This window comes from Schistocerca nitens, chromosome 2, assembly GCF_023898315.1.
Source record: "Schistocerca nitens isolate TAMUIC-IGC-003100 chromosome 2, iqSchNite1.1, whole genome shotgun sequence".
NCBI lineage: Eukaryota > Metazoa > Arthropoda > Insecta > Orthoptera > Acrididae > Schistocerca > Schistocerca nitens.
Window position 1 is genome coordinate 312284885 of NC_064615.1, and position 16089 is coordinate 312300973.

General features: G+C 43.3%; 1 protein-coding gene across 1 annotated transcript in view; it reads right to left on the reverse strand.

Annotated features, from left to right (window-relative positions):
• LOC126235003 (uncharacterized) overlaps nucleotides 1–16089 on the reverse strand; it is a 554297-nt gene that overhangs the window by 307584 nt on the left and 230624 nt on the right. The window contains exon 2 of the mRNA XM_049943740.1: nucleotides 1502–1604. Coding sequence (XP_049799697.1) covers nucleotides 1502–1582 — 81 coding nt within the window. The 5' untranslated portion in view covers nucleotides 1583–1604. The remainder of the gene's footprint in view (nucleotides 1–1501; nucleotides 1605–16089) is intronic.

A 16089-nucleotide genomic window follows, 5' to 3' on the forward strand; every position in this document is an offset into this window, starting at 1 on the left:
ACGGGCACGTGCACCTTCCGCCGACCACTGGCGACAACATCGATGTACTGTGGAGACCTCACGCCCCACGTGTTGAACAATTCGGCGGTACGTCCACCCGGCCTCCCGCATGCCCACTATATGCCCTCGCTCAAAGTCCGTCAACTGCACATACGGTTCACGTCCACGCTGTCGCGGCATGCTACCAGTGTTAAAGTCTGCGATGGAGCTCCGTATGCCACGGCAAACTGGCTGACACTGACGGCGGCGGTGCACAAATGCTGCGCAGCTAGCGCCATTCGACGGCCAACACCGCGGTTCCTGGTGTGTCCGCTGTGCCGTGCGTGTGATCATTGCTTGTACAGCCCTCTCGCAGTGTCCGGAGCAAGTATGGTGGGTCTGACACACCGGTGTCAATGTGTTCTTTTTTCCATTTCCAGGAGTGTAACTTTGTCACCGACAACTTTCAGTAGTAATGTCTTCTTTTGTTTAAATCTCCTAATAGTACTTTGATTTAGACAAAGCAAAGGCGCGTAATGTGATAATTTCGAGACTGACCGCATGACTACAGTGGTGTTACTGATGCTAATTAATGGAGACTTTTTTACTACTAACATAACATTGATACAATGTACGAGGGATATTTGGAAAGTAAGGTCCGATCGGGCGCCAAATGGAAACCACAATGAAAATCAGATGAAGCTTTGAACAGATGTGTTGAGTATTGTCCCTAGTACTCCCGTCGATCGCTTCACGTCGCTCTTTTCAGTTCTGAGCGCACAGTGACCACGTTAAAACGAGTAGAACAATAGAGTCTCCCTCCCAGTTTGAGGACCTGTTGAGTGATTTTGTCTGATGTCACGCAGTCCACCATGACATAACTGCCTTGCGTTTCCTTCTTCATCACAATTCTCGGCCGCACTCTGCAGGGACAATGAAGATGCTCCTGGAACGTTTTCGAAGGGAAGTGTTTGATCACCCACAATACAGCCAATAGTTGGCTCCCCTTGACAGCCATCTCTGCCCACACGAACCACTGGCTATGAAAACAACATTCTGGAACAGACTACGAGGTGTAGACTAGTGTAGGGAATTGGCGAAAAGCGCAGGCGGCCGCCTTCTACAACGAGGGTACTGGAAAGCTGGTAGAACGGTACGACGAATGTCTAAGTCGGAGCGGCGACTGTGTAGAGAAGTAGCTAAATGGTGTAGCTAACTGTTTCAAATAAAACATTCTTGATTTTCATAGTTGTTTCCATTTCACGACAGATCGGACTTTACTTTGCAAATAGTCCTATTACAACTAAACAAGCTTTAAGGATTTTCGCATATTCGTCGAGAGCAGCTCTAGTGATTCACCGATATCAAAACCAAAGCGTCTTTTAAGGCAGCGTGCCAGATGCTATGGGCACATTCCAAGGCTAAGAGGCGAATCTGGGAATGTGATAGCTTTTAATTTGCTACGAATGCACTGATTTTTGATGACTGTCTTTGCCAAAGAGGGGGCGGCATTTCAACTCACCTTGTTGGCTTCCTCGAGGCTCCAACCGGCATCTTGAACAGTGGAAAGTCGCGAGCCATCCTCCTCAGAGTTTGGCGCCATCTCTGACCTCGGCGACAGCTCGCTGCAACAATGAAAACGCTCTGTTAATGCCCCAGTTTGCGACGATATGTGTTTTAAAACAATTACGAAAACTACGAGGGGCGTCTCTCTTCTAAACTGGGGCTATAAAATAATATTCTAAAATAGTAACACGGAGACTAGCAGTAATTGTTGAAAATAGTCTACAACAAACGAACTTTAGGAAAGGCTGATTATGCACAGACAATTTGTTCGCTTTTAGAGAAATAATTGAGAAACAGAGTTCAATAGAGACACACATTCACTATTCACAGACTACGTGAAAGCTTTTGATGAAGTAAACAGAGAAAAGTTATGGGAGATATGAACAAATCTGCACATAATGAAGGCGGCAGAAAGCATGTCTCAAGGATCAGAAGTTGTCACTGCTGCAAATGGAATATATAAAGTCAGGACACATTCGGGAGTAAGACAAGGATGCAGTGTATCTGAAATTCTTTTTAATTCTTACGTTGGCGACATGGTGAGGCAATGAATAAGCAGATTAAGCTTTTACATTTATTACTACAACGAAAAGAATTATTCTATGACATCACTCTTTGCTGATGATCAAGTCATGATTGTCGCTAGCAACACATCCCAAAGAGCTGCTCATATTTTATCCATAACGGATAAGTTACATAATCTACTAGCTGACAAACTCGTCATTACCCGGATATTCATTTCTCCAAATTTCTATCAGAAACGAAAACAAAAAATGAACTGTGTTTGATGTGTAATATCGAAAAAATTTCATTTGCATGTATTAGTGAAAACACCTTCGAAATTATGGAACAGTCGTACAAGGAAACATGCATAACGTACAAATATATAAGAGCAGTATCTTGCACAGTTTCTGTACGCTGGGCGGAGCACAGAATAAAGTTATTAAAACTTCATGCATGATGCGTCATTTTTTCATGCATCTCAGTGTTTATGACGTCATCTCTCTACGTGTCGTTCACTGATATATTTGCGTGTGTACATTTAGCGGCGAAATACGCTGCGAACAGAGTTAATAGCAAAGAAGTAATAAATTTAAACGTCATGCATGATGAGGCAAATTTCACGCATTTCACGCATTTCACAGCGATTGTTGGTTGACAGCATGGGATATCTGTGCCAATTATGGTTTAAATTGGTTCAGTTCATTTCTATAGTATGTATATTATACTATTGCTTTCAGAGGCCAGGAGCCAATTCCCAGCAAAGTAATAATAAAGCAACACAAAGCAGAAAGAGTGAACTCGTTCAACTTCTTAGCAAAAACTACCTCATCCGTGACAGAAATGGATATACAAAAGAAAGTAGAAACATTTAATTACATTAATTTATAACACCCTCAGAACTGAAATAAGAAAGGAATCTTTTCTAAAGTACTAGAAAATAACGTCGGTAGCAACTGTGACATATGGGAGTGAGCCATGGACTATAACAAAAATAAATGAATAAAAAATACAAACACCGGAGATGCGATTACTAAGAAGAGTGACTGGGTACACACTATCTGAGGGAGGAAGAATGCTGTCATCAGAGAAGAACTGGGACCGCAAAGCTCAAAGGAGCAGATTGGAAGGTGCGTGTATATAATTTTATACGTAATTTTCTTGTTTTTGGATGTCGTAGGACGGACAAGAAAAATTTGTACCATGTTGTTATGTGCACGAAATCTCGCCAGAGACGCTGCGCTGACCGGAAACTGGTTAGGCCATCTTACATCTGCAGATGTGCGCGGGTGTTGAGTGTTGATCGCGAGCAGAGGAGATAGGGAGTTGAACAGGGGTGTCGTGGCTTTGAGAGTGAACAGGAAGGACGTAGAACACTGTGCTCTCCGAAATTATTTTGTTGATCTGATGGAAGATATTATTATTACAAATTTAATATTATCATTATGCACTGAATGAGATGGGCTTACTAACATACTATTTTGAGAAGATTGGGATTTAGGGTAACGAATGGACATATTTTACTTCACTGTGGCAGCATCTAGTTAGGCGTTCTTGGTTCAACGGAGACATCCTAATTTGGAATTTCTTGCTATTTTTGTGAAGTTTTCTCTCAGTCAATGTTAATAAATTTGAAAGGACGAAAAGAATTTAATGATTAGTATGAAGACTTTTGTGTTACAATAAACTTTCATGTTGAGTTACATTTTTGTATTTCTCCAGTGTCGATTCTACGCAACTGTAATTTTGTGGTATCCACTGCTATTAAATCTTCGCACCGAGCAGCGGCTGCATAATTCTGGAGTCTTACTTAACGCCGCTCCCAACGTCTACAAGCCAGTTCTCATTGCACTATGTTGCTACTCCTCAACTCGGAAGTGCAACGCTGCGGTGGACCTGCTGTTTGATGTTTATTCGGCTGCGCTCTGGACTTCGAATGGGATCGCTATACTGGAACTTGGACTTCAACGTTCACTACGTTTAGTACTTGTATGTCAACGGACTTGTGATATCTGCCGGAATTCTGCATTTCACATGCACTTCCTGGACACTGGTACAAACACCATCAATTTATATTATTTTGCCTTAAGTGTTCCTCTACAACTTGGCGCTTCGTAACAGAATTATTTGTACCAGTGTTGTGTCAATAAACCGTAGAACGGTGATATATTCATTGTGTTATTCCTAGTTATAACAAATTTCTAAGGAAGGAAATATTTTCTTATTGTTTGCTAAGCATTCAATGGTGAAATTTTGTAAATGGGATGGTGCCAAGAAATTTTTAGATGAATTTATTAAATATAGTTTCTTGAGAACAGTTTTTATGTAAAGAGTAACTCAGACTATCCTACGTCATTATCCAGCTGCCATTACCTGGTGAAAAATCTTTTTTTATGAGAGATAAATTTTATGAGAAGCAAGTTTGCATTGCATGTATTTAAGAAATCGAACTGCGCTACCGAGATTCTCTGGTTGGTAGTAGCTCATAAATTGAGACGCGCCTTTTCTTCTTTTTCTACGAGAGCAATTGAATGGCATTTTCCATTGCCACACAGGTAAGTCGCATACAGGACATATGAGTTTTAAATTTCACAAGTCCAGTTAACAGTGCTGAGTTTAATATTTCTCATTAAAGTTCAAAGGTAATTATTTGTAACAGACAGCTTTGGTCAGACAGGACATATTTCACACAGATTTGCTTCTCATTCTCATAGACAGATTTAGTTCTTTTCTATGAATGGAATATTTTGGTATGCTACAGCTTAAATTCATAAAGAGACTAAATATTCAGAAAGAGACAATCGAGAAGTAAAGGAAACAGGTGCAAATTCTTATAATCCTCTTTATCTCTTTTATATTTATTAAGGTAACTTTCAAATTAAGGAATACAGGAACAACTGGAAGGACCGTACCGCAAGAGTGGAAGGCGACAGAATATCAAAGTTAATGATGAATCAGTACCCAGCCAGCGGAAGATCTTTAGCGAAACCACGGGGAAGGTGGAAAGATCAATAATTTGAACCAAGCCGGCGTAACAGGCAAATGCCTAATACTTGCAGTAAGAAGACGAAGAAAGAATTGTACCAACACACGTTTTTTACTGATCTTTATAACCAAGGCTCTGTACTCGGCCTCTGGGGATTGAAGAGGTATACACATGTAAATACCTACAATTACAACTTTTCTATATAACGTCTTTGAGGGTGACGCTGATTACGATTAGATTTTGTGTATGCTCTTAGTATAAATTTGGCATCTCTAATTAACAGATGTGGTGTCGGTTTCAGTTCGTCTTCGGCTTGGAAGAGGAAGTAGAGACACAATGAAAGAAATCTTCTCTTTAGTCGTCACGCCAACTGCGTTCACCTCATTAAGTACGTCTACATCTTCGTACATACTCAGCAAATTCCTGCGAAGTTCATGGCAGAGAGTACTTCGTAAGGTACCAGATTGTAGGGCATCTCCCCGTTCGAACTGTGTGCAGAGCGCGGGAAGAATTTCTACTTCAAGGAGGTTGTACGCTCTGCAATCAGTCTTATCTTCACGATCTGTGTACGGGAGCCATACGTTAAGGGAGGGGGGGGGGGAGGTGATCATTCGATGTTATAACCCTAAGGAGCGTCATATCCAGGTAGTTATATGAGTTGACTGAGTCCATTTATGACTCACTGACACGGTATTCATAGATTACTACGAATTGTTTCGGACAGTGGACGCTTATCCTGGATGGTTGGGGTTCAGACCATCGCCCATGTAACTACATTAAGTCCTGCACAGTTCAAATTAGTCAAAGCGGATTTCTCCAGAGCTACTCCAGTAAGAGCATAATCAATTCCTTCGCCATGCTTGGCTGATCAAAACCTGTGCTTTGTTTCTAATTAACTCTGTCTGCGAGATGTTAGACGCAACCCTTGCTTGTTTCCTTTCTTCAACTGTTTCCACCGACTTATGTCACTATTTATAGTCGCCCACTTTGCTTCTTCATCGTGAATGTTCTCGCATTTTGAACAGTACATTTGCCGAAACCCTGAAACACTCGTACATCTCGCATATTCGACAGGGCGAATATATACTGCTGCTGGGCTTCGCTCGTTAAATATTCCTGTGTGGAGTTTGAGGGATACGTTGCGTGTACGTGCACGGAAAAGTAAGAAAGGCGAGAATAACCGTAACATCCACAGACTGAGGACTAGGACGTTAAATTTCAAAGCCACAATTGAGTCAGACTTGCCGGCGAGCTACAGACACACCTGTGAGTAAATTTGCTATCAAGGGCACAGCCAGAACTAGGGTGTGGTAGCCAGGGCACTTACCGTGGGCGTCGTTTACGTGTGGGCGTATTTTTGTTACAGGAGGAGAAGAAAAAGTGAAAGAGCGAAGTAAAAAAGAAAGAGGAAGGGCAAAGTAGGAGTTTAAGGAGTGAAACGATTGGGGGGGGGGGGGGGGGCGCTAAACTGGGAAGGGGCAGAGACGTTTGTGTTTTCTTTTCGGTAACTAGAGTTAAGTCTGCGTAAGTTGATCCCTGACAGTAGCAGAGGGTCGGGCGAGGTAGCTTCTCAGGCCTACCTCAACCAATAGACTAACGCGATTTTCTAAACATCTCCAGGGCAACGCCTCAGTGTTGTCACAGCTCTGTAGACGGCTATTGCTTTTGCTTGCAGCCGTTAGCGCTTCACAGTTGAAAGCTGGCAACAGTGCTACGAGCTGTCACGGATGTTCTTAGACCGTCTCGACTACAGATGGAGCCACTGTCATCCTGTGAAGTGAGCCAACGCAACGAAGCTGTAAAGAGTATATATTTTGCGTTTGTTATTTTGGCTGCTACAGTTTTACATGGATCGACAATGAAACAATGGGAAAGTAATTGCGCTATAGTTGCGAACAATGCGAATGTGGACTGCGTCTTTTGTATGATTTGAACTGAATCGTACAAAAAAGAATTATTGGAATGTGCAGAGTTTTCTTCGTCCGCCTCCGTATGCGAATTGTTGCCGGCACTGTAGCCCAGTGCAGTAAAGAAACTTGCTGAAGTTTTCAGCAGTGAAATTCAAGAGGTCATACAATTTCTGCACAGAACTGGTGAGGAAAATGGGTGAAAAACAGATAGAGAGGAAAATAAAACAATGTGGTCAGAGCGTTTGACTCTCATGAGGAGGACCCGGGTTCAATTTCGGATTTTTCCTTGGTGGAGAATTGGGATGGGGTGCACTTAGCGTCTGTAAGCCAATGAGAATTAGCACTTCCAAGGTCTGAAATGCCGACAAGGGCCGAGAGAGCTGTGTGCTGAGTCCCTGCCGCATCCTTCTGACGCCATTGGCAAAGGATGACACGGAGGTCGGTCGGTCCCGATTGGCGCGTCTGAGCCAGAACGAAGAGTTTTAGTACATTTTACTTTATTGTAAACTCGATAAACGAATGAACAGAAATGGGGAGACCTCGGTTGGGAGAAGGAGGCACAAATTCGATGTTTGCCCTAGGCACAATTAGCCTGATGTCTGAAACTTCCTAGCAGATTAAAACTGTGTGCTGGACCGAGACTCGTACTCGGGACCTTTGCCTTTCGCGGGCAACTCCTCTAGCAACTGACTCACGCACCGTCCTCACAGCTTTAGTTCCGCCAGTACCTCGTCTCCTACTTTCCAAACTTCACAGAAGCTCTCCTGCGAACCTTGCAGAACTAGCACTCCTGGAAGAAAGGATATTGTGGAGACATGGCTTAGCCACAGCCTGGGGGATGTTTCCAGAATGATATTTTCACTCTGCAGCGGAGTGTGCGCTGATATGAAACTTCCTGGCTGATTGAAACTGTGTGCCGGACCGAGACTCGAACTCGGGACCTTTGCCTTTCGCGGGCAAGTGCTTGGGTAGCTCAGTTGGTAGAGTACTTGCCCGCGAAAGGCAAAGGTCCCGAGTTCGAGTCTCGGTCCGGCACACAGTTGTAATCTGCCAGGAAGTTTCATATCGGCGCACATTCCGCTGCAGAGCGAAAATCTCAGCCTGATGGCTGTTCATACAATTCTTGTTTCCAGAATGAATTTTCTTTCTAAAAGTCACAGAATTCTCCATATTCCCCGTGGGAGCTTTAAAAAACCAGTAACGGGATGAAGAGTTGGCACAAGAAAACGATGCAGTGCTGTACGTGTACTACTAGTAACGCGGATCCGTGAAATCTTTTCCCGGCGAGAGCCTCAGGCTTTTCTGGTTGAAAAAGTCTGCTTCGTCAGGCAAAATGAGAAGTTGCTCGTGTGAAACAAGTAGCGAAACCGACACGCTTACCGCGATGATGGCTTGCACCAAGCCGTGAACCACACGAGCAGTTTTTCTGTGTCTGTAGGCTGGGCCAGTGCAATGCGGCGACGCCGCCCAGTGCATCGCCTGCTGGCGGGAAGCAGAGCTGTCCAGCGGCGGCCGGTGCACACACACACACACACACACACGTCACGTGTGCCGGGGCGCTACCTGCAGGAATGCACGCCTTCGGAGGGAAGCGCCGCCCGCGCGCGTGTCTCGAATGTCCGCGGCGAGAGCGTGTGACGCGCCGACACAGCTTATCGGTCTAGCTCCCCGCTCACCGCCCCCACCCCCATCAGGCAGGATTACGTGTTGCTCCCTCCCCCTCTTTCCAACACATCCCAGGCACACCCACGTCCGCTGCACGCACTCGTTTCATATTCCTCTCTCGACGGGATTCTCACTGGACATACATCGGAAAGCGCCTCTCTCAGCATGCCAAAAATACACCTGCCGCCGGGCGTCTATTTTTATCCGCGTCGTCTTCTGAAACACTTGAAAAGGAACATAAAAGTCTTTGACGATTCCATATTTTACTATACGACCAGAGTTTGTAGTGTTGCTCACGCTGCTAAATACTGCATTTTTGGGCAACAGCAAAGTTATATTATGTGGCAGGTGTCATTAGAGCACAGTTAATAAACTTATTTCATGAAATAATAGATAAACTAGGCACTCATCTTTTCGTGTTTCCCACGCTGGTCTCGTTGTGAACTCATGGCTCAATCGTCGAAAATCTAGGTGGTGATGATTCCAAGCTCGGATGCAAAGAGGCCTAGGTGTTATTCTGCGATATTCAAAAGTTTTATGGATGTGTTTCATAAACCATTCTTGAAGATTAAACTTTTGCAAGTTAGGGCAATGGTGATATAAAATAGTAATCGGCACTTCTTTTTTATTACTTTTGTTGCAACATCACTTCACAATATAAAACATACTTGAAAAAATCTTCCTCACTGTTAAAGTTCACATTTCATAAACTGACTACAATTTGCGTCTTTTCAACATGACGACCAAGACTTGACTCTCTACTAACCGCCTACGCGCCCAAAAATCAGAGTTACAAGTACGTCAAAGATCATAGTGACAAAAGAAAGAATACACATAAGAATAATATCATTGCAATATAAACATATCGATGTATCAAAGTACCTCTACATTAATGAAATAAAATCTGAATGTTGTCTCAGAAATATGTTAACTACTTTACAGAAACACAGTAGAATATTGCTGGTATCGAGAGGTTGAGGTGAGGTGCCGCAATGGTTACGTAATTCAAGTACCATTACAAGTTGCTTTTGCGAGGTGTATCCAAAATGTCACCAAATACGTTAGTTAAAATCATTACGTCTTACCTGCGTCTAGAGTTGTAAAACTACCGCAGACTACCAAATGTAATCGCAGACTACTGTAGTTTTCCTAGTAGCTTTGGTCAGTTAATGTCGTACCCGCGTTACCTGCACGCTAGGTGTGTCGCGTTACCTCATAACGATCGCTTTCTTTACGTATGCGATCAGTTCTTTACTAGATTCCTCTAAAAACTGGAGCGGTGAAATATGTAGAAACTGAGTGAGAATATATAAAGGTCCAGGTAATCTAGGAACATTTTTGTTCTACTTATTTATTCTCTTGCCTGTTACTTAAGAATAAACAATATTTATAGGAAAACTAAAACTGTCAACGTTTAACTTTTTTCTAAAAATGTTGATTTGTATCGGGAACAGAGAGATGTTCTAGTAAAAATAAAGAAAACAATACATCTTTATGAAACAGCACTATAAAATGCAATTTCCTCAACGAAAAGGTAAAAGTTTGAAAAACTGCAAAACATAAATGCAACAAACACCGCTTTAGTAATTCGTCGAACTTATATAAAACGTGTTTCTGTTATTCATTGACATCTTCCGTAATTATCATAATAATAGAAAACTCTTCCCTTTGATGATGATGATGAACATTCTACTGAGTACAGAATAACGACACTAATTGTAAACATTTTTTATGTTTGTGCATGCGAACTGTACTTGCATCAGAAGTTATTGTTTTGGATACATAAAAGCGCAGAAGATACATCATCGGATAAGTTTTATTACTTATAAAATGGAATTTATAATCTTAAGGATATAAAATACGTAGTAGCTTACACTGAATGATATATGGTTTTAATTATGTGCAAAATAAACAACGAAACGTAAAAACAAAGTGAAGACGTTGGCTCGCAGTTTCTCTCTTACACATTTATTTATGTTCTTTCCCTGACAATGCTACCAGTACTACGAGTAATCCTATCATTTACCACGTCATTTATGTAGTGCACATAAACTACCGAACTGTAGTTCTGGCAGAGCGCAACTCTACCTACATCTTATTTTGCAACATCAGCTTCAAAGTAATCTCCTTGGGAGCGAATGCACTGCTCTCAAGATGTCTACCATGTTTGAAATACATCTGCAAATCTTTATTTTCGATGAAATTGAAAGTGAAATTTGTGGTAAGGACTATGGGACCAAACTGCTGAGGTCAGCGGTCCCTACGCTTACACACTGCTTAATCTAACTTAGGACAACCAGACACTCATGACCGATGGAGGACCCGAACCTCCGCGACGGGGGGGGGGGGGGGGGGGGGGAGGGGGGGGGAGAGCGGGAGCCGCGCGAACCGTGACAAGGCGCCCCAGTCCGCACGGCTACCCAGCGCGACTTTGTTTTTGTCAGGATGTTTATTAGAGAAGAGTGTTGTACCTACAGAATAATGTACCATAGAACACACGATGTTCTTTGGTCGGTACTTCAGAATCATAAACAGCGTCTGCTATTTTCTACAGTTTTTTTCTGTTGTTAGACGTGAGATTATGTTTTGTGCATCATTTGTAAATATTTCGAAATGTACACGCTTACGAGGAGTAAATCATCTTGAAGCTATTTGGAACATACTGTTAATTCTTCATCTACTGGATTTTATGGTGAGTGTCATGTTATATATTTTTAGGACTGTTTACTAGCCCGCATCTCGTGGTCGTGCGGTAGCGTTCTCGCTTCCCACGCCCGGGTTCCCGGGTTCGATTCCCGGCGGGGTCAGGGATTTTCTCTGCCTCGTGATGGCTGGGTGTTGTGTGCTGTCCTTAGGTTAGTTAGGTTTAAGTAGTTCTAAGTTCTAGGGGACTTATGACCACAGCAGTTGAGTCCCATAGTGCTCAGAGCCATTTTTTTGAACTGTTTACTAATGGAACATGTTTACTGTAGGCGAAACTCTGACAAGTGTACCAAGGTACAATATTCTTTCGTACCATCTGCAATGCTACTTGAGATTATCAAAACGTCACCCATTCAGTTTAAATTTTCTTCTTGGAGAAGAGGAAGAAGTCACACGGAGCTGACTTGTGAGTACAGAAGATGGAAACAGCCGCCGACTTATTTCTACTCAAAAATTTCTCAATAATGTAGTGCGTTGTCGTGATGGAGTACTCCGTCGTTTGTACGCCACATCTGTAAAAGTTTTCTTCTCATGTCGTCCCTCAAACACGTTACAACATCTCGATGCGATTAACTGACCGTCTGACCAGAAGAGACGAAGCAGATCCCGCATATATACAGGGAAATCCAGCAACCCCTACCTATCGGTTTATGTAACCTGTAGCACCTCCAAAAACCACGCACGAAATTTTCATATTCTCTCGTTTGCTGTGTGTAAATTATTAGTCCTACAGTAAAAGTGAACAGGACTTTTTTGTAGGAAATTTGAGTTTTATACTGGGATGCTTTTTCGCTAGAGGCTTTGGTTTTAGAGTTATTCAATATTCAAGGAAAACGCATTTGAAGATCACATTTATACATTTTTCTTGAATAATTCGGAAACTGCGGCCTCTAGCGAAAACGCATCCCCCTTCAAAATGTAACTACATTAAATTTCCAAAAAATGGTCCGGCTCATTTTTCTGTAGAATTTATTTGCACATAGCGAGCAAAAGAATATGAAAATCTCGTGTGTGGTGTTTGAAGGCATTGCATGTTGCAGAAAACCCACAGGTAGGGGCAACTGAATCAACCGGCATAAAAAAAATTCAGTCAACAAGTTTGATGTTATTCTTGTCGAGATTGTTTTGGGTGAGGGTAAGAAGGGCTCTGCTGTGACGACGATTGCTATTTAACCTCAGGCCAAAGCCATAAACCCAGCTTTCGTTTCCAGTGACAACCATTGAAACAAAAAATTGGATTGTGTTGAGGCAGTTGTGCAGAGGATGGTAAAAAATATGTAACGCCAAAAACACTCCAAATTACCATGTCTAAAACGTCGGAGGAAAACCGTTGGCATTAAAAACAGCTTCCAGTCGTCTCGGAATGAAGAAATACATTTTCTTCGTGGTATTAAAGGGCATCTTACACCAATATTCCTGCAAAACAGTGTCAAGTTCAGGTAACGGCAATGAAGGTGGATAGCGATCAAGCGCACTTCTCCCCAAAGTAGACCACACAGGCTCAACGATCGGATGACTGTCGTGACCACGGAAGATGTGAAAATTCATCCTCGTACTCTTAAAACCAGTCTTGGACAATGTGAGCTGTGTGAACAGGGGGTCTACCTTCTTGGGATACAGCGTCACCATTGACGAACACACACTGTACCATGGGATGGAGCTGATCGGCCAAAATAATCTCATAATCCTTGGCAGTATTGATACCTTGCCTAGTTACCATAGGTCCATCGTATATCACGATATGACTGCTCAAATCATCACCAAACGCCCACAACGTTACATTCTTGGGAAGCAAACTGTGTGAAACAACATCCATACCGCCAAATCACATTTTCCACGTAGTCCATGTTTTGTTGCTTCGGTTCCACGTTTTGCTGTTGCGGGTATTTGCATCACTGATGTTCGGTTTTGGTGTTCCAGCTCGCCCTACACTTCGCTGCTTGTGGAGATCCCTTCAAGTTGTTCTGGTGCTGACGGAAATCGCGAGTGCGACATACATTTTTTCAAAAAAAAAAAAAAAAATGGTTCAAATGGCTCTGAGCACTATGCGACTTAACTTCTGAGGTCATCAGTCGCCTAGAACTTAGAACTAATTAAACCTAACTAACCTAAGGACATCACAAACATCCATTCCCGAGGCAGGATTCGAACCTGCGACCGTAGCGGTCGCTCGGTTCCAGACTGTAGCGCCCAGAACCGCACGGCCACTCCGGCCGGCACATTTTTTCAGTGACTTTTGCTGTTGTCGTCGTCTTTTTTTCGTCACAATCCTCTTCAGTAACCGTATATTCCGGTCATTGAACACACACTTTCGTCCGCGTTGTGAGTTACCGGATGATATTTCTCCGCTTTCCCTGTATGCATTATAAACCTTCGATGCGGTGCCTCTTGAAACACCACGCGCTTTGGCTCTCTCAGTTAGAGACGCGCACCCACCATACGAGTACCGACGATTTGCCCACGTCCGAATTCCCTTTGTTCCGGCATAATGCACTCGTAACTACACGGAACACTGTTGTGATCACGACTGACACTTTTCACGTGCTGAGAACTTGCAGTCTAACGGCGTTTTCCACTTCTGTGTAACTACTCGTCAGAGTCCCACGCGATGTTGTTAAGGCCCAAATTTAGCCGCCTTACCTCTGAAGTTGAACAAGTTCGCAACTTATTCTCAAGATGTTGCAAAGATCTTGGATGGTCCGTATAAGATCTTGCAGATTCATATCCTTCACTTCTTGAACATTTTTTGGTGTGACGCTGGTTGAAGGCCGAGCAGAACGTTTCTCGTCTTCAATCGATATTCACCCGTTTTTGGAACGCTTATACCAGTCGAAAGTCTGTGTCTGACTTGAAGCGTTGTCACCAAAAGCTTGCTTCAAAAGTTTGGGCGTATCTGGTTTGATTTTCTTTTGTTTAAAGTAAAACCTTATACCGACCCTCAAGCTTTTCATGTCCACCATCACAGAACTGCAAACTCACGGATATACGACAGTGCAGATATGTTCACCAATAACGAGCTAAAGCACTCAGCTAGCTGCCACTTAGCACACTGATCCATGTTGGACGAACGGGGAGAAGCCTTGTTGTGCTTCGGTATACCACTTGCGCCCAGAATTCAAATTTCGCCAGCTCTTGGATACTATCCTGCAATATCAGGGACACAAGGGCAGCGTCATCGGAATAATGGCCATAAATGGGTCTTCTTTTTTTGTTTTACTGTAAGCCGATTAATAGCTGCGGCAGGGTGAATTCATTGTCCTTTTTAATATCGGCCATTGGCCTAAGTTGCAGTGCGCTGCTGGTTCTGTGTTGTGCTGACTTACATATAGCTAACATCGGACATGTCCGAAAGAACAGACACCATCTTCATATAGTTAAGGCTAAAGGGCCATTGACCTTCTTCTGTGCTGGATGCACACGAATTGCCCGAATTCTTACGGGACTCGGTAAGATTGTCTGCAGCGAGTAATGAGTGTAATGGGCAGGGGCACTACGAATGTAGTGTGTGGACATTATGTTGGGAATGTGGGTCTCACGGGGAGCGTGCAAGGGATAAATTCTTGCAGTCGCACTATCTTCTGTGCCCTCGGTGGCTCAGATGGATAGAGCGTCTGCCATGTAAGCAGGAGATCCCCGGTTCGAGTACCGGTCGGGGCGCACATTTTCAACTGTCCCCGTTGATGTATATCAACGCCTGTCGACAGCTTAGGGTCTTGATTTAATTATAATTTCAGAACTGTACTCTGTCGTCAGGTCGCGCCGCAGATCGACGCCTATCCTGCTTTACAGAACGTGCAAGTCTTCGACTTCCACCTCGTGTGACGAGTCGCGGACGACAAACTCCTTGACACCCACTTGTTTCACAGTCCCTCAACCACTTTCCATAGACGCTAACGATAGTAGCAAGCAAACAAAAAAAAAATGGCTCTGAGCACTATGGGACTTAACATCTATGGTCATCAGTCCCCTAGAACTTAGAACTACTTAAACCTAACTAACCTAAGGACAGCACACAACACCCAGTCATCACGAGGCAGAGAAAATCCCTGTCCCCGCCGGGAATCGAACCCGGGAACCCGGGCGTGGGAAGCGAGAACGCTACCGCACGACCACGAGCTGCGGAGACGCAAGCAAACAGCTGACCAGTTTAGCCGAGATGGTCGTTCCCAGGCACCCGGTCTGTTACTTTATGCCCATCTACCGCCCATATCGTCGATACACTGATACCCCATTAGTCTCTGCTCCGCTTGTAGATGGTAGACAATCAAAAACTCTTAACTCCTTTTATCTGTGCAAACCTCGTAAGAGCAGTACCCCAGTAACGACATAATCAGAGATTTGAAAGTGCGTCGTTTTCTCCAATCTCTCAATAACTAGGCTTCTACTGTACAGTCACACATGCAGCAACTTTCTGTGTCACTTTATACTGTTTTCTAAGAAGCTGTTTTTTGTTTATCCTGCAAAATTTAACAAAGTGGAATTACAAGGTTTTCATTACCTACCATCGTTATATATTTTCTCTACCGCGTCAGGTCCCACAACGACACCAGGAAGCACTCAACTTCGCGGTGGTCGGTGGTAATGATGTGTTCGTTCGGTAGTGTATGTATGTTCATCATATGCTTCAAAATACTCATAGGAGCAAGATTATCTAATACACCTTTTCTGAATTTACCTTGCAGTTTCAGTTTTTATAAAGAACAGTGCGTTAAATACTTTGAAGTGTGTTATACTTGGCATGCCAACATAGTAATCAGGCTAAGCTACATTCCAGTCTGT